We start from the raw sequence: 23,321 nt of genomic DNA, 5'->3' as shown, positions 1-23,321 counted from the left end.
CAGTCCAAGATTGAACTGCAAGGCTGCAGCCTGGGCTGGGAGAGGGGCATCTGACATTGCTGAGGTTTGAGTAGGTAAACAAAGCAGCTGGGAAGCTCCTTTGAGCTCCACCACAGCTCAGTGAGGCCTGCCTGCCTCTGTAGACTCCACCTCTGGGTGCAGGGTATAGCTGAACAAAAGGCAGCAGAAACTTCTGCAGACTTAAATGTCCCCAGTGGTTCTCCCAGCACGGAGTTTGAGCACTGAGAATGGACAGAGCTGTCAGTAGGGGCCGATTGACACCTCACATAGCCAGGTGCCCCTCTGAGACGAAGCTTCCAGAGGAGGAATCAGGCAGCAATATTTGCTGTTCTGCAGCCTCCACTGGTGATACCCAGGCAAACAGGGTCTGCAGTAGACCTCCAGCAAACTCCAACAGACATGAAGCTGAGGATCCTGTTAGAAGGAAAACTAGCAAACAGAAAGGAATAGCATCAACATCAACAAAAAGGACATCCACACCAAAACCCCATCTGTAGGTCACCATCATCAAAGACCAAAGGTAGATAAAACCACAAAGATGGGGAGAAACCAGAGCAGAAAAGCTGAAAATTCTAAAAACCAGAGCACCTCTTCTCCTTCAAAGGATTGCAGCTGCTCGCCAGCAATGGAACAAAGCTGGACAGAGAATGAATTTGACGAGTTGACAGAAGTAGGCTTCAGAAGCTTGGTAATAACAAACTTCTCCGAGCTAAAGGAGGATGTTCAAACCCAAGGCAAGGAAGCTAAAAACCTTGAAAAAGATTAGATGAATGGCTAACAAGATTAAACAGCATAGAGAAGGCCTTAAATGACCTGATGGAGTTGAAAATCATGGCACGAGAACTACACGACGCATGCATGTGTAGCCAATTCAATCAAGTGGAAGAAAGGGTATCAGTGATTGAAGATCAAATGAATGAAATAAAGCGAGAAGAGAAGTTTAGGGAAAAAAAGAGTAAAAAGAAACGAACAAAGCCTCCAAGAAATATGAGACTATGTGAAAAGACCAAATCTACGGCTGATTGGTGTACCTGAAAGTGACAGGGAGAATGGAACCAAGATGGAAAACACTCTTTAGGATATTATCCAGGAGAACTTCCCCAACCTAGCAAGGCAGGCCAACATTCAAATTCAGGAAATACAGAAAACACCACAAAGAGAGTCTTCGAGAAGAGCAACCCCAAGACATAACTGTCAGATTCACCACGGTTGAAATGAAGGGAAAAATGTTAAGTGCAGCCAGAGAGAAAGGTCAGGTTACCCACAAAGGGAAGCCCAGCAGACTAACAGCAGATCTCTTGGCAGAAACTCTACAAGCCAGAAGAGTGGGAACCAATATTCAACATTCTTAAAGAAAAGAATTTTCAACCCAGCCAAACTAGGCTTCGTAAGTGAAGGAGAAATAAAATCCTATACAGACAAGCAAATGCTTAGAGATTTTGTCACGACCAGGCCTGCCTTACAAGAGATCCTGAAGGAAGCACTAAACATGGAAAGGAACAACCAGGACCAGCCACTGTAAAAACATGCCAAAATGTAAAGACCATCAATGCTAGGAAGAAACTGCATCAACTAACGAGCAAAATAACTGGCTAACATCATAATGACAGGATCAGTTTCACACATAACAATATTAACCCTAAATGTAAATGGACTAAATGCTCCAATTAAAAGACACAGGCTGGCAAATTGGATAAAGAGTCGAGACCCATCAATTTGCTGTATCCAGGAGACCCATTTCATGTGCAGAGACACACATAGGCTCAAAATAAAGGGATGGAGGAAGATCTATCAAGCAAATGGAAAACAAAAAATGGCAGGGGTTTTAATCCTAGTCTCTGATAAAACAGACTTTCAACCAACAAAGATCAAAAGAGACAAGGCCATTACATAATGGTAAAGGGATCAATTCAACAGGAAGAGCTAACTATCCTAAATATATATGCACCCAATACAGGAGCACCCAGATTCATCAAGCAAGTCCTTAGAGACTTACAAAGAGACTTAGACTCCCATACAATAATAATGGGAGACTTCAACACCCCACTGTCAACATTAGACAGATCAACGAGACAGAAAGTTAACAAGGATATCCGGGAATTGAACTCAACTCTGCAACAAGCAGACCTAACAGACATCTACAGAACTCTCCACCCCAAATCAACAGAATATACATTCTTCTCAGCACCACATCACACTTATTCCAAAACTGACCACATAGTTGGAAGTAAAGAACTCCTCAGCAAATGTAAAAGAACAGAAATCACAACAAACTGTCTCTCAGACCACAGTGCAATCTAATTAGAACTCAGGGCCGGGCGCGGTGGCTCAAGCCTGTAATCCCAGCACTTTGGGAGGCCGAGACGGGCGGATCATGAGGTCAGGAGATCGAGACCATCCTGGCTGACACGGTGAAACCCCGTCTCTACTAAAAAATACAAAAAACTAGCCGGGCGAGGTGGCGGGTGCCTGTAGTCCCAGATACTCGGGAGGCTGAGGCAGGAGAATGGCGTGAACCCGGGATGTGGAGCTTGCAGTGAGCCGAGATCTGGCCACTGCACTCCAGCCTGGGCGGCAGAGCGAGACTCCGTCTCAAAAAAAAAAAAAAAAAAAAAAAAAAAAGAACTCAGGATTAAGAAACTCACTCAAAACTACTCAACTACATGGAAACTGAACAACCTGCTCCTGAATGAATACTGGGTAAATAACAAAATGAAGGTAGAAATAAAGATGCTCTTTGAAACCAATGAGAACAAAGACACAACATATCAGAATCTCTGGGACACATTTAAAGTAGTGTGTAGAGGGAAATTTATAGCACTAAATGCCTACAAGAGAAAACAGGAAAGATCTAAAATTGACACCCTAACATCACAATTAAAAGAACTAGAGAAGCAAGAGCACACAAAATCAAATCATTGAAAATCATTTCTAGCAGAATGCGAGAAATAACTAAGATCAGAGAGCAGAACTGAAGGAGACAGAGACACAAAAATCCCTTTTAAAAATCAATGAATCCAGGAACTGGTTTTTTGAAAAGATCAACAAAATAGATAGACCACTAGCAAGACTAACAAAAAAGAAAAGAAAGAAGAATCAAATAGACCCAATAAAAACTGATAAAGGGAATATCACCACCGATCCCACAGAAATACAAACTACCATCAGAGAATACTATAAACACCTCTACGCAAATAAACTAGAAAATCTAGAAGAAATGGATAAATTCCTGGACACATACACGCTCCCAAGACTAAACTAGGAAGAATTTGAATCCCTGAGTAGACCAATAACAGGCTCTGAAATTGAGGCAATAATAAAGAGCCTACTGACCAAAAAAAGTCCAGGACCAGATGGAGTCACAGCCGAATTCTACCAGAGGTACAAAGAAGAGCTGGTATCATTCCTTCAGAAATGATTCCAATCACTAGAAAAAGAGGTAATCCTCCATAACTCATGTTATGAGACCAGCATCATCCTGATACCAAAGCCTGGCAGAGACACAACAAAAAAGACAATTTTAGACCAATATCCCTGATGAACATCAATGCAAAAATCCTCAATAAAATACTGGCAAACTGAATCTAGCAGCACATCAAAAAGCTTATCTACCACGATCAAGTTGGCTTCATCCCTGGGCCGCAAGGCTGGTTCAACAAATGCAAATTAATAAACGTAATCCATCACATAAACAGAACCAATGACAAAAACCACATGATTATCCAATAGATGCAGAAAAGGACTTCGACAAAATTCAACAGCCCTTCATGCTAAAAATGCTCAATAAACTAGGTATTGATGGAACGTATCTCAAAATAATAAGAGCTATTTATGACAAACCCACAGCCAATATCATACTGAATGGGCAAAAACTGGAAGCATTCCCTTTGAAAACTGGCACAAGACAGGGATGTCCTCTCTCACCACTCCTATTCAACACAGTGTTGGAAGTTCTGGCTAGGGCAATCGGGCAGAAGAAAGAAATAAACGGTATTCAGTTCGGAAAAGAGGAAGTCAAATTGTCCTTGTTTGCAGATGACATGACTGTATATTTAGAAAACCCCATCGTCTTAGCCCAAAATCTCCTTAAGCTGATAAGCAACTTCAGCAAAGTCTCAGGACACAAAATCAATATGCAAAAATCACAAGCATTCCTATACACCAATAACAGACAAACAGAGGGCCAAACCATGAGTGAACTCCCATTCACAATTGCTACAAAGAGAATAAAATAGGAATCCAACTTACAAGGGGTGTGAAGGACCTCTTCAAGGAGAACTACAAACCAGTGCTCAATGAAATAAAAGAGGACACAAACAAATGGAAGAATATTCTGTGCTCATGGAATAGCATGGAAGAATCAATATCGTGAAAATGGCCATACTGCCCAAGGTAATTTATAGATTCAATGGCATCCGATCAAGCTACCAGTGACTTTCTTCACAGAATTTGAAAAAAACTGCTTTAAAGTTCATATGGAAATAAAAAAGAGCCCGCATTGCCAAGACAATCCTAAACAAAAAGAAGAAAGCTGGAGGCATCATACTACCTGACTTCAAACTATACTACAAGGCTACATTAACCAAAACAGCATGGTACTGGTACTAAAGCAGAAATATAGACCAATGGAATAGAACAGAGTCCTCAATAACAACACACATCTACAACCATCTGATCTTTGACTAACCTGACAAAAACAAGAAATGGGGAAAGCATTGCCTATTTAATAAACGATGCTGGGAAAACTGGCTAGCCTTATGTAGAAAGCTGAAACTGCATGCCTTCCTTACACTTCATACAAAAATTAATTCAAGATGGATTAAAGGTTTAAATGTTAAACTTAAAACCGTAAAAACCCTAGAAGAAAACCTAGGCAATACCATTCAGGACACAGGCATGGGCAAGGACTTCATGACTAATACACCAAAAGCAATGGCAATGAAAGCCAGAATAGACAAATGGGATCTACTTAAACTAAAGAGCTTCTGCACAGCAAAAGAAACGACCGTCAGAGACAACAAGCAACCTACAGAATGGGAGAAAATTTTTGCAATCTACTCATCTGACAAAGGGCTAATAACCAGAATCTACAAAGAACTTAAACAAATTTACAAGAAGAAATCAAACAACCCCATCAAAAAGTGTGTGAATGATATGAACAGACACTTCTCAAAAGAAGACATTTATGCAGCCAACAGACACATGAAAAAAATGCTTATCATCACCAGTCATCAGAGAAATGCAAATCAAAACCACAATTAGATACCATCTCACACCAGTTAGAATGGCAATCATTAAAAAGTCAGGAAACAACAGATGCTGGAGAGGATGTGGAGAAACAGGAACACTTTTACACTGTTGGTGGTTGTGTAAACTAGTTCATCCATTGTGGAAAGACAGTGTGGCGATTCCTCAAGGATCTAGAACTAGAAATACCACTTGACCCAGTGATCCCATTACTGGGTATATACCCAAAGGATTATAAATCATGCTACTATAAAGACAGATGTACCTGTATGTTTACTGCGGCACTATTCACAATAGCAAAGACTTGGAACCAACCCAAATGTCCATCAATGATAAACTGGATTAAGAAAATGTGGCACATATACACCATGGAATACTATGCAGCCATAAAAAGATGAGTTCATGTCCTTTGTAGAGGATGAAGCTGTAATCCATCATTCTGAGCAAACTATTGCAAGGAGAGAAAACCAAACACTGCATGTTCTCACTCATAGGTGGGAATTGAATAATGAGAACACTTGGACACAGGGCGGGGAGCATCACACACTGGGGCCTGTGGTGGGGTGTGGGGGAGAGGGGAGGGATAGCATTAGGAGATATACCTAATGTAAATGACGAGTTAATGGGTGCAGCAAACCAACATGGCACATGTATAGATATGTAACAAACCTGCACATTGTGCACATGTATCCTAGAACTTAAAGTATAATAATAAAAAATAAATAAATAAATGAAAAGGAAAGCTATAGACTGGGAGAAAATACTGCTAAATATATATCTGATAAAGAACTTATATTAGGCCAGATGTGGTTGCTCATGCCTGTAATCCCAGCACTTTGGGAGGCCAAAGCACGAGGATCACTTCAGCCCAGGAGTTTGAGATCAGCTTGGACAACATGGCAAAATCCTGTCTCTGCAAAAAATTTAAAAATTAGCTGGGCATGGTGGCAGGTGCCTGTAGAGCTAGCTACTTAGGAGGCTGAGGTTCAAGGATCATGTGAGCCCAGGAGGTCAAGGCTACATGAGCTGTGATGGAGCCACTGCACTGCAACCTGGGTGACAGAGTGAGACCCTGTCTTAAAAAAACAAAAACAAAGAAAAAAAAAAACCAACAACAAAAACAAAATAGCATAACTTACATTTAGAATACATGAAGAACTTTTATAAGAATTTAAAAAACCTAATTTTTAAAATGGGCAAAAGATTTCAACAGATACTTCACCAAAGAAGGTATACGAATAAATGCAAATAAGCCAGGTGAAATGCAAATTAAAACCAAACTGAGATAACTCTATATACACACTAGAATGGCTAAAATAACAGGATTAATCATACCAAGTATTGATGAGGATGTAAGGAAACTAGAAGCACCACACATTACTGCTAGGAACATAAAACAGTACAGTCACTTTGGAAAATAAATTGGCAGTATCATTAAAAATTTAGCTGGGCATAGTGCTGCGTGCCTGTAGGCCCAGCTACCCAGAGGCTGAGGTGGGAGAATTGCTTGAACCTATGAGTTAAAAAGTTCAGCCTGGATAACATAGTGAGACCTCATTTCTTAACAACAACAACAAAAAAATTAAACATACTTATACAATACAATCCCATCAATTCTGTTTCCAAAGGAAGTAAAAATATGTCTATTCAAATGTTGATAGCAGCATTGTGTATAATAACTCCAAACTGGAAACAGTGCAACTTTACATCAACTGGTGAACGGATAACCAAAGTGTGGGTCATGATCATAAAATGGATGGATTGCCCACACATACACTCAACAGTTTGTTTAGAACTCCAAAATATATTGCTAACTGAAAGTCAGGTACATAAGACTACATATTGTAAGTTAATCTATTTAACTTTTTTTTTTTTTTTTTTTGAGACAGCGTCTCACTCTGTTGCCCAGGCTGGAGTACAGTGGCACGATCTTGGCTCACTGCAACCTCCACCTCCTGGGCTCAGGCCATCCTCCCACTTAAGCCTTTGAGTAGCTCAAACTACAGGTGCGCCATCATGCCCAGCTAATTTTTGCATTATTAGTAGAGATGGGGTTTCACCATGTTGCCTAGGTTAGTCTTGAACTCCTGGGCTCAAGTGGTCTGCTCGCCTCGGCCTCCTAAAGTGCTCGGATTACAGGCATGAGCCACCGTGCCCGGCCAGTCTATGTAACTTTTCATGGAAGGCAAAACTATAAAGAAAGCAGATCATTTGTTACTTGGGACTTGGGGAGGTAGGAGTGAGGATTTAATGCAAATAAGCATGAGGAAACTTTTTGAGATTATGTAAGTATTCAAAAACTGAATTTTTGTAATTGTACAACTGTATAAATTTACCAAAACTCATCAAAATGTGCATTTAAAATAAATAAATTCTGTGGTCTGTACATTATACCTCAAAAAAGCTGATAAAATATAAATTGGAAGAAAAGTACTGGAAAACAATAAGTTGGAGATGAATGAGGGTGATCAAAATTAATGCATCCTTCTAGAGGAAACTAGAGATTTTAATTTTAAAATTAGGTTTTTTATTACTTGTTAATTCAAGTACACGTTTTAAATTTCAAGGGTAATCATGAATAGAATAGAACTAGAACATACAACTTTTAAACAAATAGAGGGGAAAAACCTTGATCAATCTAATAGAATGCATTGGGGAAAAGAATTAGAGAAACAATATGGTCAAGAGAAAGCACAAAATATGATGACAGAAGTAAATATAAATTTATCAATAACCACAATAAACTTACATGGTCTAAATTAGTTAAAGACAGACACTTGAAGACTGGATTAAAAACATGAAAATCCAGGTATAACCTGTAATAGTTAAAAACATGAAGACACCAAATTCTGAAGGTATGAGAAAAGTAAATGATAAATAAAACAAATATTAATCAATATATGGCTGATATAGCTATTTTCATATAAAAAACTAGAATTTAAGACAAAAAACATTCTGAGGAATAAAAGTCATTACATAAAGACATGTATGCATGTAACAATTCAACCTTAAAATATATGAAGCACAAACTGACAGAATTACAAAGAAAAATGGCTAAATCCTCAACCTTGAAGAAACTAAACCTCTGAGTCAATGATAATCAAAAGGTAGTAAGACTATCTCAGATTTTAACAACTGTATTAAAAAAGCTTAAGTTAAAGGAAATATATAGACTTCTGTACCCTCAAATTAGAGAATATATATACTTTGAAGCCTGCTAAAGTCTTAGGAGAACTGAATCTATACTAGCCTACGAATCAAATCACAACAAATAAACAAACATAACATGCGGCTTATACTCTATAACCAAAATGCAATTTATACTAGAAAAAAATGTAAGTTTCTTTCATTTTCAAACTAAAGGCATACCGTTAAATAATTTTTGAGTCAAAGAAGACATGAAAACAAAAATCAGAAAATATTTGGGAGTGAAATACTACATAACAAAACTTGTGAGATAGAGCTGAGGCAGTACTGAAAGGGTAATTTATATCTTTAAATGTTTACATTGAAAAATAGACAGGCTGAAAATTAGTAAGTGTTCACCTTAGGAAGTTTAGAAAGAGAAAAACAGACTGGGCATGGTGGCTCAGGCCTGTAATCCCAGCACTTTGGGAGGCCAAGGTGGGCAGATTATCTGAGGTCCGGAGTTCAAGACCAGCTTGGACAACATGGTGAAAACCCTGTCTCCACTGAAAATACAAAAATTAGCTGGGTGTGGTGGCGGGTGCCTGTAATCCCAGCTACTCAGGAGGCTGAGGCAGAAGAATTGCTTGAGCCCAGGAGGCAGAGATTGCAGTGAACCGAGATTGGGCCACTGCATTCCAGCCTGGGCAACAGAGCAAGACTCTGTCTAGAAAAAAAAAAAAAAAAAAAAAAATTCGGAGTAAACCTAAATGAAATAAATTAAAGGAAATAAGGCTAAAAGTAAGAAACAAACATTAATAAACTATAAAACAAAGAAACAATAGGCAAGATTCACAAAACCAAATGCTGATTCTTTGAAAAGAATAATAAAATAGGCACACTTCTGGTAAGATTGATTAATTAAAAAGAGAAGTCATAAATAAGCAATATTAGGAATAAAAAATGAGGTATAACATAAAATATGAGTGAAAAAATAATAAAATGAATACTATAGATGTATATATGACAACAGTCTAAAAATGTAAGTGAAATGAACAACTTCCTTGGCTATTTTAATTTATAAACACTTAGTCAAGAAGAAACGGGACACCTGAATATTCCTGTATCTATTTCTAAAAATTAAATCAGTAAATACTTTCTCATAGAAAATACCCACTAGTATGAGATACTTTAATATGAAAGTTCTACCAAACATTCAAAGAACATACAAATAAGCACTCTCGTATAAAAATAATTTCAGAGAATTGAAAAAGAGGCAACACCTTCAATTCATTTTGTGAAGCTAACATAAATGCAATATAAATATTTAAGATCATTATAATCCAAGAAAATTGGAGGCCAAACTAAGCTTAGAAATAGACATCTAAATTAAAATAATAGCAAATCTAGTAATGTATTCTAAAAAAATTCTTGACCAGCTGGGTATCTCAGGAATAGAAGCAAACATTTAACAGTTTGCCCAAGCAGTTTTTATTTTATTTTACTATTTTTAAAGAGACAGGGTCTTGCCCTGTTGCCTGGGTTGGAATAGTGGCACGATCATATAGCTCACAGCATCCTTGAACTCCTGGGCTCCAGGGACCCTCTGCCTTAGCCTCCTGAGTAGCTGGGACTATAGGCACACACCACAGTGCCTAGCTAATTTAAAAAATTTTTTATTTTGTAGAGACGAAGTCTCACTATGTTGCCCAGGCTGGCCTCAAACTCTTGGCTTCAAATGATTCTTCCACCTTGGTGTCCCAAAGCGTTGGGATTACAGGGATCAACCACGGCACCTGGCCTGAGCAGGTTTTAATAAGTCACCCCATGTTTGGAGAAGTTCTAACATTATTCATTTTACTTTCCCAATGTAGAAGCTGGGAACTCGGTTTTTAAACTTCCTTTGTCATGAACGCATAGACACATGATGAACACACTGCTACCGACATTAATTTCTGCTTTTATCTGTACAGTTGGTGCCTCCAGGAAAAGGAGGGGAATGAAGTTGGAAAATAGTACACAGGAACTATATCTATAATGATTTTTTAGATATATATATAGTGTGTGTATGTGTGTGTGTGTTTGTTTTTTTCAGGCTAGAGTGCAGTGGCGCAATCTCACAATCTCAGCTCACCTCTGCTCGGAGCAACCTCCGCTCCCCGGGTTCAAGTGATTCTCCTGCTTCAGCCTCTTGAGTATCTGGGACTAAAGGCGCGTGCCACCATGACTGGCTAATTTTTGTATTTTTTAGTAGAGATGGGGTTTCACCATGTTGGCCAGGCTAGTTTGAACTCCCAACCTCAGGTGATCTGCCCGCCTCAGCCTCCCAAAGTGCTGGGATTACAGGAGTCAACTATTGCACCTGGCCAGGTAATGTTTAAATTAGAAGGTCGCACGCGTTAATATGATATCTTGGACATTGATAAGACCACATAGACAAACCATATAAAAGGAAAAGAGGAAAAGGCCCAGGTCTAAGTCCTGAGTGGTATTTAGAAGTTAGGAAAAGAAGAATGGAATATGGAAGACAAGAAAGGAAGAAGCAGTGAGGGAAGAGGAAAACCAGTAAGTGGTGCCTCAGAATTAGAAAAAAAAGACAGTGTTTCAATAAGAGAGTGGTCATTGGTGTCAAAAGCTGCAAAGATCTTGAATAAGATGCAGACAGAAATGTTCACTGGATTTGGTTAATACACTTAGTCAGATTTTAAAAAAACTAGCAATTTCACCCGTTATATGGTCCTTTTCATACTCCAGAGATGAAGGATAATATTTACTAGCCAATATAATATTCTAGGTCTTGAATATAGATATCAGTATTGATTTACTTTGAACTTCTACTTTAAAATAAAGAAATTAAGTCTCTCCTGAAATTCAAAGATACTATCATTTCTTAACAGTCATCAATAGTTTTCATGACATCTCATTTGAAGCAATAACTAATTTATATTACATTAGATAATTTAATACATGGTTTCTGAATGACTATTTATATGCGAGGGTAGGTCCCAATCATAAAGAGCTAATCCCTGATTTGAAGGAACTTACAATTAATTTAATAAAAAAGACAGAAATGTTATACAAATTAAAATGGCATAAGTGCCAAAGTAAAACTGGAAAATCTGGAAAAAAAATCATAGGTTCTTGAAAGATGAAATGTCAATAGACAAAGAATAAGGACATGCTAAGTTAAGGGATAGGATGGACACGGATACAGCAACGTGAAGTCAAGAGCACATTGAGAGGTAAGTAAATTTGTTCGGATGAAGTGAGATATTTTGGCAGGTGAGAGTGAAAAGAAAATTCATAATTGAAACATGAAGTGTCTTGAATGCTTTGCTAAATTTTAGGAGCAAACATAAGAAATGTTATGGGCTGGGTGCAATGGCTTATTGTCTGTAATTCCAGAACTTTGGGAGGCCAAGGCTGGAAGATGGCTTGAGTCTGGAAGTTGAAGACCAGCCTGCGAAACTTAGGGCGATGCTGTCTCTACAAAAAATTTTAAAAATTATCCAGGTATGGTGACATGTGCCTGCAGTCCCAGCTACTCAGTAGGCTGAGGCAGGAGGATCACTTGAGCCCAGGAAGTCAAAGTTGCAGCGAGTTGTGATGGTGCCACTGTACTGCAGCCCGGGCAACAGAGTGAGAGCCTGCCTCCAAAAAAAGGAAAAAAAAAAAAAAGAGAGAGAGAAATATTATGGAAGTGGAATTGATAGGGCTTATAAACAAAATGAATGATAGCATGAGGAAAAAAGCCAAGTCAAAGATGTTTATGAGCTCTCTAGGCTGTATAACTGAGACAATATTATAACTTAAAAAAAAAAAAAACAACAGAAAAAAAGAAAGAAAACTAGGAGGAGCAGAGTTTTCTAGTGAGAAGGTGAAGATACTTTTGACTACACTGAGTGTGAGGAATCTTAACAAGAGCATTACAAACAGGATTCTGGTTAACGAATTTATTATTATGCTTGTAGTTGAGGGTAGATATTTTGTTTTAGCTCTCTGGCAAACAGAACCATATAGGTATTCAATAAATGTTTGCTGAGTAAATGACATTTTGATGTATCTGAATTAATGTTAGTTCAGGAGAGCACCTAAACAGCAATGTTGAGAACTTTTTTGGGAATACTTTAATTATGAACTTTTAGAACACTAATACAATTTTTTTCTAACAACCAGAAAAATTTGTTGTCCCTAATAATTTTTTTCAATGTGCCATTCTCAGAGCCCCAGCTGGGTGCAGTATATGGCTAAGCAATTAATATGGGACTGCTAGAGTTTTTAAAAAACATAGTCTATGAGAAGTTACAAATTTTTAAAAACAGATTCTTATCTTTAGGATAACACTACAAAACTTTTCTAAAATAAATGCTCTAAAACTTTTTATTTGCTCTCTAGTATTTATTGACATGGTTAGCTTTCTGGTTTCTTAATTTACAGTACACGGTTATACTCATTATTAAAAGCTTTTTAAATATGATGCTGTGAAAGGTGTTACAGAGAGCAATTGCATAAATAGTTCTATTTATGACAGGGTAAAAAACCACTGAGCAAACATACTTAATTGAATGCATGACTTCTTGGGGAATAAAAAAGCATTATAATGTGAAACTGTAGGTGAAAACCCTTCTCAAGTTCATTGATGTTAGAGACAAAAGTTTTCCATTCTTTTCATTTCCTATTTGCTCTTTGCCAATATTGGAATAGTAAGTACTTAACCTGATTGGTGAGACCCTCATAGTTATTGAGCCATATCCTAGAACCAGTAGGTAGGATTCTTTTGCCTCAAAAGTGAGAAATCCATTCATGTCTCCGTTTTGCATTGTTTTTCCTTTGTTATTCTCAGTGGTAAACACATGTGGATCAGGACCCCACTAAACGGCAGGGCTAGCAGTCCATTTCTCTTCTCCACCCTCTAGTGAACTCCGGTCTGCTCATGATACTGTTTTTGAGGCAAGTCCGTCCTCCTAGTTAACTGGGTGCTCAAAGTCTGCTCTGAAGGATCAACTTTCCAGACAGGAAGAGACATGATCTATGGAGAAGCCTTATCTTTACTCCAGTTTTCCAAGGAGGTCTTTCGTTGGTGGAAGTACTTGGCCCTCCACTAATGAAACTGTGTTCATCCCCACTTGGCTACTTAGTGTCTGTTCTCTACTAACTGTAACCCACAAGGAATGGGGATATTATTATATAGGCTTTATTGTTTAGAGTAGTTTATCAAATATGTCCCTTTGCAAATATTTTCTTCCAATCTGTTGCTTGTCTTTTCATTCTCTTGAAAGTGTATTCCACAGAGCATAGATTTTTTTCCCTTCTCTTTTACAGAAGGGAACAGCATGGAAGAACATAGATTTGAATGTTAAGGAAATCAAGTTTATCTATTATTTCTTTCATGGAGTATACCTTTGATGTTATATCTAAAACTCCTTACCATACCTAAGGTCGTCTAGATTTTCTATGTTACCATCTACATTTACAGTTCTATGTTTTACATTCAAGTCTATGATAAATTTTGAGGTAATTTTGTGGAAGGTTTTAAGGTCTATGTATAGATTCCTTTTTTTTTTTTTTTTGCATGCATGTGGATGTCCATATGTTTTGGCATCATGTTTAGTTGAAAAGATTATGTTTGCTCCATTGTATTGCTTTTATTCCTTTGTCAAAGATCAGTTGACAATATTTTTGTGGGTCTATTTCTGGACTCTATTCTGTTTGATTGGTCTCTTTGTCTAGTCTTTTACCAATACCACACTGTCCTGATCATTGTAGCTTTATAGTAAGTCCTGAAGCTGGGTAATGTCAGTTCTCTGATTTTGTTTCTCTCTTTCAATGTCAGGTTGGCTTTTCTGGGTCTTTTGCCTGCCCAAACAAATTTTAACATAAATTTGTTCATATCCACAAAATAACTTTCAGGAATTTTGATTGGGATTGCATTGAATCAAGTTAGGAAGAACTGACATCTGACAATACTAGTCTTTCATGAACATAAAATGTTTCTCAATTTATTTAGTTCTTTTATTTATTTCATCAGAATTTTATAGTTATTACTCAAATAGATCTTGTATATATTTTTGTTAGACATGTCTAAGATGTTAATTTTGTGGTGCTAATGTAAATGGTGCTGTTTTTAATTTCAAATTCCATTTGTTCACTGTGGCACATAGGAAAACAATTGACTTTTGTGTATTAATCTTGTATTCTGCATACTTACTCACTTAGTAGTTGTTCCAGGAGTTCTTTTTTACATGATTCTTTTAGAATTTTTACCTATACAATCATCTGATCTGTAAACAAAGACAAATGTATTTCTTCTTTCTTAACCTGTATACCTTTTATTTACTTTCCTTGTCATAATTCATTAGTTGGACTTCCAGTATCATGTTGAAAAGAAGTGGCAAGAAGAGACATCCTTACCTTGTTACTGATCTTAGAAGAAAAGCTTCTAGTTTTTCACCAATAAATACAATGTTAGCTGTAGGATTTTAGTGGATAGTTTTTATCCAGTTGAGGAAGTTTCCATTGTATTCAAGCTTGCTGATATATATACATATATATATATATACACACACACACACACACATATATATGTGTGTATATATACACATATATATATTTTTTTAAATCATGACTGGGCATTGGATTTTGTCAGATACCTTTCTGCATCTACTGATATGATCATGTGATTTTTCTTCCTTAACCTGTTGATATGATGGATTACATTACTTGATTTTTGAATGATGAACTAATCTTGTATATTTGGGATAAATCCCACTTGGTGATGGTCATGGTGTATCCTTTTTATATACTGTTTAATTCAATTTGTTAATATTTTGTGAAGAATTTTTGCATCTATGTGCATAAGAGATATTGGTCTGTAGATAATGGTTCTAAAATGTGTTTTGCCAGATTTTGATATTAGGAATGCCGACCTTATAGAATAAATTGGAAAGTATTCCTTCTGCTTATGTCTTCTAGAAATAGCTGAGAAAATTGTATAATTTCGTCCTTAAATGTTTCATAGAATTCATCAGTGAATCCACCTGGGCCTTTTACTTTTTATTTTGGAAAGAAACATTGATTCAATTTCTTTAATAGTTATAGGCCTATTCATATGATCCATTTCTTCTTGTGAGTTTTGGCAGATTGTGTCTTTCAAGGAATTGGTCCTTTTTATCTAGGTTATTGAATTTGTGGGCATAAAGTTGTTCATAGTATTCCTTTATTATCCCTTTAACACCCATGGGATCTGTAGCAATGTCTTCTCTTTTATTTCTGATATAAGTAATGTGTGTCTTCTCACATTTTTTTCTTAGTTTGGCTAAAGCCTTATCAATTGTGTTGACTGTTTCAAAGAACCAGGTTTTTGTTTCATTGAATTTATTGATTTTCTGTTTTTAATTGTATTGATATCTACTCCAAATTATATTACTTATTTTCTTCTGCTTACTTTGAATTTAATTAGCTATTTTTTTCTAGCTTCCTGAGGTGGAAACTTAAAATTTATTCATTTTAGATCTTTCTTTTTTTCTGTTAAGAAATATTATCAAATACTATACATTTCCTTCTATGCATTGCTTTTGCTGCATCCCATAAATTTTGATAAGTAGTAGTTTCGTTTTGTTCAAAGTATTTGTATTTTTTATTGTTTTATTTTATTTTATTGAGACAGAGTCTCACTCTATCACCCACACTGAAATATAGGGTGTGATCTTGGCTCACTATAGCCTCTGCCTCCTAGGGTAAGCAATCTTCCCACCTCAGCCTCCCAAGTAGCTGAGACTACAGGCATGCATCACCACACTCAGCTAATTTTTGTATTTCTTTGTAGAGACAGGGCTTCATCATGTTGCCCAGGCTGGTCTCAAACTCCTGAGCTCAAGCAATTGCCTGCCTCGGCCTCTCAAAGTACTGGGATTACAGGTGTGAGCCAACATGTCTGGCTGTTCAAAATATTTTTATATTTCTCTTGAGAGTTCTTCTTCGATTCAGTGTTATTTTGAAGTATGTTGTTTAATCTTTAAGTATTTTGGGATGTTAAAGCTGTTTTTCTGTTACTGATTTTTTAGTTAAAATCCACTGTGGTCTGAGAGCATAGATTGCATCCTTTTAAATTTATTAAGGTGTGTTTTATGGCTCAGGAGATAGTCTATCTTCGTGAATGTTCCATATTAGCTGGAGCAGAATTTGTATTTTGCTCTTTTGGGATGAAGTAGTCTATAAATGTCAATTATATCCAGTTGACTGATGATGCTGTTGAGTTCAACTATGTCTTTACTGAATTTTTGCCTGCTGTCTCTGTCCATTTTGGATAGATGGTTCCAACTAGAAAATGAAGTTCCAACTAGAAAAATGAAATGTATCTCTTTCTCCTTATAGTTTTATCAGTTTTTGACTCATGCGTTCTTTTTTTAAGAAAAAGGGTCTATGTTTCCCAGGCTGGCCTCTTGGGCTTAAGCAATCGTCCTATTCAGCCTCCAGAGTAGCTGGGACTACAGATGCATACCAATGAGCCTGGCTTGACTCATGTATTTTAATGTTCTTTTGTTAGGCACAAATACATTAAGGATTGCCATGTCTTTTTGAATAAGTAACCCTTTTATTATTATGTAATGCTCCACTTTATTCCTGATAACACTCATGGTTAGAAGTCTGCTGTCTGAAATTAATATAGCTAATTTATCTTTCTTTTTATTAGTGTTAGAATGGATTCTCCATCTCTTTCCGTAATCAATATGTATCTTGTAAAAAACACATATTTGGGTCTTATTTTTGACCCACTCTAGCAATCTCTGTATTTTACCTAGTGTATTTAGATCATTGACATTTAAAGTGATTATTGATATATTTGGGTTAATATCAATCATGCTTGTTCCTGTTTGCTACTCATTGCCCTTATTCTTTGTTGCTACTTTTGTCTTCCATTCTTTTCCTGCCTTTTGTGGTTTTAATTGAGCATTTTATATGATTCAATTTTCTGTTAGCATATCAATTATACTTCTTTATAAATTTTTGTAATGGTTGCCTGAGAGTTTACAACATGCATTTACAAGTAATACAAATCTACTTTCTTTTCTTTTCTTTTTTTCCTTCTTTTGTCTAGGCTGGAGTGCTGGAGTGCAGTGGTGCAATTTCGGCTCACTGCAACCTCCATCTTCTGAGTTCACATGATTCTCCTGCCTCCGTTTCTTGAGTAGCTTGGATTACGGGTGTCTGCCACCATGCCGGCTAATTTTTTGTATTTTTAATAGAGACAGGTTTCATCATGTTGGCCAGCCTGGTCTCGAACTCCTGACCTCAAGTGATCCATCCACCTCAACCTCCCAAAGTGCTAGGATTACAGGTGTGAGCCACTGTGCCCAGTCAAAGTCCACTTTCAAATAATACTATATGGCTTTATATGTAGAGCAAACACTTTATAATAATATTTCTAATTCCTCCCTCCCATTTCTTGTATTATTACTCTCATTCATTTCCTTTACACATAAGCTATAGTCATAAATACATTATTGCTATTATTAATTTGAACAAATTATCTATTAGATAAATTAAGAATTTAAAAAAGATTTTACCCTTGTGTATTTCCTTTCAAATATTCTTCCTTTTTTAAATAGATGTGAGTTTCTGACCTATATCATTTTCCTTCTCTCTGAAGACCATCTTTTAACATCTCTTGCAAACCAAGTCAACTGGCACAAAAGTTCTTCAATTTTTGTTTATCTGTGAAAGTCTTTATTTCTCCTTCACTTTTCAAGGATGGTTTCACAGGATACAGAATTCTAAGGCTGGTGTTTTTTGCTTTTGTTTTTTCTCTTTCTCAACATTTTAAATATTTCATGCCACTCTATTCTTGCTTCCATGGTTTCCGATGAGAAGTTGGATGTAATTCTTACCTTTGCTCCTTTATAGGTCATTTTTCCTCTGTCTTCTTTCAATATTTTTTTCTTTATCTTTGATTTTTCTGAAGTTTGAATATGATATGCCTAGGTGTAGTTTGTTTGAACATTTACCCTGTTTGGTCTTCTCTGGGCTTCCAGAATCTGTGACTTGGTGCTTGACATTCATTTGTGGAAATTCCTAGTCATTATGGCTTCAAATATGTCTTCTGTTCCTTTCTGTCTTCCTTTTCCTTGTGGTATTCCCATTTCATGTATGTTACACCTTTTGTAGTGACCCCACAATTCTTGGATATTCTGTTCCATTGTTGTTCAGTATTTTTTTCTTTTTGCTTTTTCAGTTTTAGAAGTTTCTACTGGCATATTCTCAAGCCTGGAGATACTTTCTCAGTTTTGTCCAGCCTACTAATAAGCCCATCAAAGGCATTCTTTATTTGTTACAGTGTTTTTGATATCTGGCATTTCTTTCTTACAATTTTCATCCTATATATAATACTCATCTGTTCTTACATGTTTTCTATTTTTTTCCATTAGAGATCTTAGCATATTTAATATAATTGTTTTAAATTCACGGTCTGATAATTCCAACATACCTTCCATATATGAGTCTGGTTCTGACGTTTGCTCCATTTCTTTAAACTGTGTTTTTTTGCCTTTTAATACACCTTGTAAATTTTAGTTGAAAGATGAACATGATGTACTGAATAAAAGGACCTGTGGTAAGTAAGACTTTAGTAATGTGGTGATAAGCTGTGTGTGTTTGCGGCGGGGGGAGGGGACATTCTACAGTTCTATCACTAGATCTCAGTCTTTTAGTAGGCCTGTGCCTCTGAGCTATGAATGTCAAAAATGCTTTTCAGTTTTTTTCCACTCCCTTAGTTGGTACAGGATGGTTAGAGGGGGCTAGAGTTCGATATTTCCCTTCAACTATGTGGAAGGCTAGAGAAGGCTGACTAGAGTTGGGAACAGAACTTATCCATTAAAATCTTACTATCAGTTTTTACGAAGTTAGCAGTCTTGCAAGTTTAGTTCAAAAATAACATCCCAGAGACTTCCAGTCTCCAATTCTACATGTAAGGATATTAGAAATCATCACTCTGTCCTAAAAACAAATAAAAAGCTGAAGAAACTGAAAAATCAACAACTCTTCTTAGATCCATCAGATCTAAGTTGGTTAGGCTCTGATAAAAACATGTATAGGTTAGGCTCTGATAAAATTTTTTTTTTTTTTTTGAGATGGATCTCACTCTGTCACCCAGGCTGGAGTGCAGTGGTCACTGCAAGCTCCTCCTCCTGGGTTCACGCCGTTCTCCTGTCTCAGCCTCCCTAGTAGCTGGGACTACAGGCATCCGCCACCATGCCCAGCTAATTTTTGTATTTTTAGTAGAGACCGGGTTTCACCGTGTTAGCCAGGATGGTCTCGATCTCCTGATCTCGTGATCTGCCTACCTTGGCCTCCCAAAGTGCTGGGATTATAGGAGTGAGCCACTGCACCCAGCCTTTTCTTTGGGAGGGATGCGGGGGCCAGACTTTGTAAGAAGAACAGAATGCTTCTTGTGGTATATTTCACAATGGTTACCCTCTCTCTTCCTTGATACTTCCCTCTCCCCCTGCTGGTTGGTTGCAGAAGGTAAAACTTAAAAAAGTGTGGGCCTCTCCCATCCCATAACTGGGGCCCTCCTGGAGTTTTTAACTCTTGACTTTTCCACACACAGCTTCAGCCAAGTTTTAAATTACAATTCAGGTTTTTGTACCCTGATCCTAGTTCCCAAAGAGGTTTTCATTCCTGTAAGTTATGATTCTCTGAATCTGTCGGTCTAATCACTCTTATTTTTGGGGCAGCAGTTTGCCCTGTGACTCACTTTTCTGATGGATTTAAGAAGAGTTGTTCATTTTTCAGTTTCTTCAGCTTTTTATTTGTTTTTAGGACACAGTGATGACTTCTAATCTCCTTACATGTAGAACTGGAAACTGGAAGTTTCTGGGATATTATTTTTGAACCTTAAACTTCCAAGACTGCTAATTTCATAAAACTGATAATAAAATTTTAATGGAGAAGTTCTGTCCCCAAGATTACTTAAAAATCATAGTTGGACATATAAGAAAACTTTATTTAAAGAAAAAAAAGCTTCATAAAATATATTAGCATTTTTGTTAAAAGTAGGTTGAAAAGAAACAAAAAGGAATAATAACTTAAGCTCTAAATCTACTGTCCTAGACTATCCATTTATTTGGGATGAAGCAAGCCATTCTCCAAATAAGGTATGTAAACAGTATGATTCAATGTGATTAGACTGATTTCTGTGTGCATTTGAGAGTTTAGATTTCTTATTTAAATTTAACTTGTATGCATTGTGGTATTGGTGAATTAACTATTATTTACAGAAAAACATGTTGTTCTATTTCCTTTTATTATCCAAACTCTATGCAGTTTTAAGAAATTATTTTGTTGTTTCATTCTACTTACACATGGTTGTACATTACTTATTCCATGATGCGGGAGAGTGGGATTCCTAGCAGTGACATGTTCTAAGCATACCCGGAGGTTGAGATTCTATACTTTGTGTATAAAAGATACAGTGTGAATGTAGGGAGTGGGTTGAGAGAGAGAGAGAGACAGAGAGAGACTGATTTCAAAAAAGAGAGTGCAAGAATATGCACCCCCAAATAGAAACAAAGAAAATCTCCTTTTCCTATAAATGTCTCCAAAACTGCAAAATCAAAAATGAAAGAAAACAAAGGGGGAAATGAGTTATATCTAAACCTAAAGTTTCAGTTCTGATGTTCTAGAACTCCTCTATTAGCTCCTGAGCAAACTGTAATCCACAATCAGTGAATAATATTTGGTAACTAATACATTTCCCTCTCTTCCACAGGCCCTGGCCCTACTCCTAGTAACTGCTGTGTAGAAATTGCCTACTAAATAGACCAGGTCATGGGAACATGTGTATTTACAAAGGAGTTCCATCACTTACACTGGCGATGAGGACTATTCAAGCTCACAGAAACTTTGATTCAAGGCCATCAATATATTGATATAAATTAAAAAGCAACCTTTACTAATGAAAAAATCAATGAATAAAATTTGCTTCAAAAGTTTAAAGTTAGCAATCAGCAAATAAGAAAATAAAAGTTTAAAACTTCAATTACTTGTGCTTCATCATTTTTAATCAATTTTTTGTTCTCTATAGAGAACAAAATTCTGTATACTTCTTGAAGCCAAAATATCTTTCTCTCATAGGTTTAATCAAACAGAATATTTAGAAAAAAAAACCACAAGATTATCTCTTTTGTAAGTATTTGCTGACAACAACAATATGCTTTAAAATTGTAGTGGGAAAGCAAGTAACATACAACTTTTTACGAGGTTGCAGTTGTTTTAAAACTTAGGGCCCAATTTTAATAAAAAACATAATATTTCCAAAATTATAATGTTCTTTCTAGCTAACTTATAAGTAAATGTCAAAGTAGGTTTTAAATAAAACCCTTTAATCAATGATGTTTCTAATCCCAAAAATTTAACATAAAAAAGTATGACAAATATTAAAACATACACTTCTCCTAGGCAATATTCTGTGTTTGTTTTTGTCTTTGAAAGATTCAAGAAAATATTTCCTCTTTGTTCACATATTGCTTGTAACAGAGCTGATCATCTCATCTAGAGTATATCGATTAAGTAGTGTCTTTGTTATCTCGTGTTTTAATATTTATCAAACATATTTATCATTTTCTCTTCATTTACATTTTCTTGTTTCACATACCATTTGTAATAATTATATTCAATGCTCCTCTTAGAGGACAAGAAATGTATGTCTTCTTTTTTGTCTGTGGTTTTATTTCTTCTGTATCTGATATGACAGTTTTAGTTTCTTCATGTGCAGTACTGTTAGGATCAATGAGACTCTGTAGTAAAACAAGAAAATCTTTAAGGAGCTATACTTTTTGTATAATTTTATGAATGTACTAAACCACCAAAGTTTGGAATTAAATTTATATTATCACTGTCAATGCGAGGAATCACAGATAGAAAAGAAGATTCATGCTCCATATCAATAGCTATTTGGGGATGTAACAGCAGTATATTTTGCAGGATACCTTGATTTAACCTTTTATAGACTTGTGTCCCCATCATTTTCAGTCATTTGTGTATACTGAATAAAGGTGCCTACAGTTTGGTCCATCCTCTATACACATCCCAAAGATTATTCACCAAAACTTTTGTGAAATGAAAATACAACTCAATTAGAAAGGAGGTGAAATATAATTTTACTTGGATTCATCTCATTTGATAAATTTATATAACTGAAAGAAAAATGAGAAAAACATAGGTCAAGACTTCAGAAATTCAGGCATGCTTCCACTAATATTTATAGATAACATATTAAATAGTGCAAGGGTATACCTTAATCTCCCAGGCCTTTTAATGGTAACCTAATTATGAAACTGCTGATTTGGAAAAAACAGGAATCTTTGGTTTGTGAGAATATTGAGAAACTTCTTCCAATGTAAAAAACAAACCATAAACAATGATGACAACAATAAAACACCAGAGTAGAGTTAACTCTGCAATAGAAATCTCCCAAATTTGCCTTATGATTGTCATGGGTGGGTGGGTGTGGGTATGTGTGTGCCAGCAATTTGAGTGACTTGATAATACTTTGAGTGAGTGAAAGAGGGAACATCACATCATCACAGGAAACAATAAAAAGGCTAGAGGGCATGCACACATTGAGGAAGGGAATTTTACATGTAATCACTAAGGAGACAGAGATGTCAGAGCAGCTGATGGCTAAAAATGAATTATGTAGCTCTTTAAGATCAAAGTTCTTCAAATCTGATCATAATTAACCTATTGGAGTTCTGGTATAGAGGTTGTTTCTAAAAATTCTGTTACCACATAGACACAATGGTGAATTTTTATTAAGGTGAGTGAAAGGTCATATATAGTAAAACCATATTATTTTAAGTTTTATTATTTTAGAATTAGTAATAAACTGATATAGACTAAGATGACTTCTTCATAGATAATTAGAATAA

General features: G+C 36.2%; 1 protein-coding gene across 3 annotated transcripts in view; it reads right to left on the bottom strand.

The window, feature by feature from the left end:
* The window catches only part of LOC105486334 (solute carrier family 9 member B1), a 122,634-nt gene that overhangs the window by 65,257 nt on the left and 34,056 nt on the right, over positions 1 to 23,321 (bottom strand). For all 3 annotated transcript variants that reach the window (XM_011749184.3, XM_071093235.1, XM_071093234.1), the window contains exon 3: positions 22,046 to 22,187. In XM_011749184.3, coding sequence (XP_011747486.2) covers positions 22,046 to 22,187 — 142 coding nt within the window. The remainder of the gene's footprint in view (positions 1 to 22,045; positions 22,188 to 23,321) is intronic.

The sequence above is a fragment of the Macaca nemestrina genome, chromosome 3 (genome assembly GCF_043159975.1).
Source record: "Macaca nemestrina isolate mMacNem1 chromosome 3, mMacNem.hap1, whole genome shotgun sequence".
Taxonomy (NCBI): domain Eukaryota; kingdom Metazoa; phylum Chordata; class Mammalia; order Primates; family Cercopithecidae; genus Macaca; species Macaca nemestrina.
This window is presented reverse-complemented; position numbering and strand designations above follow the sequence as displayed.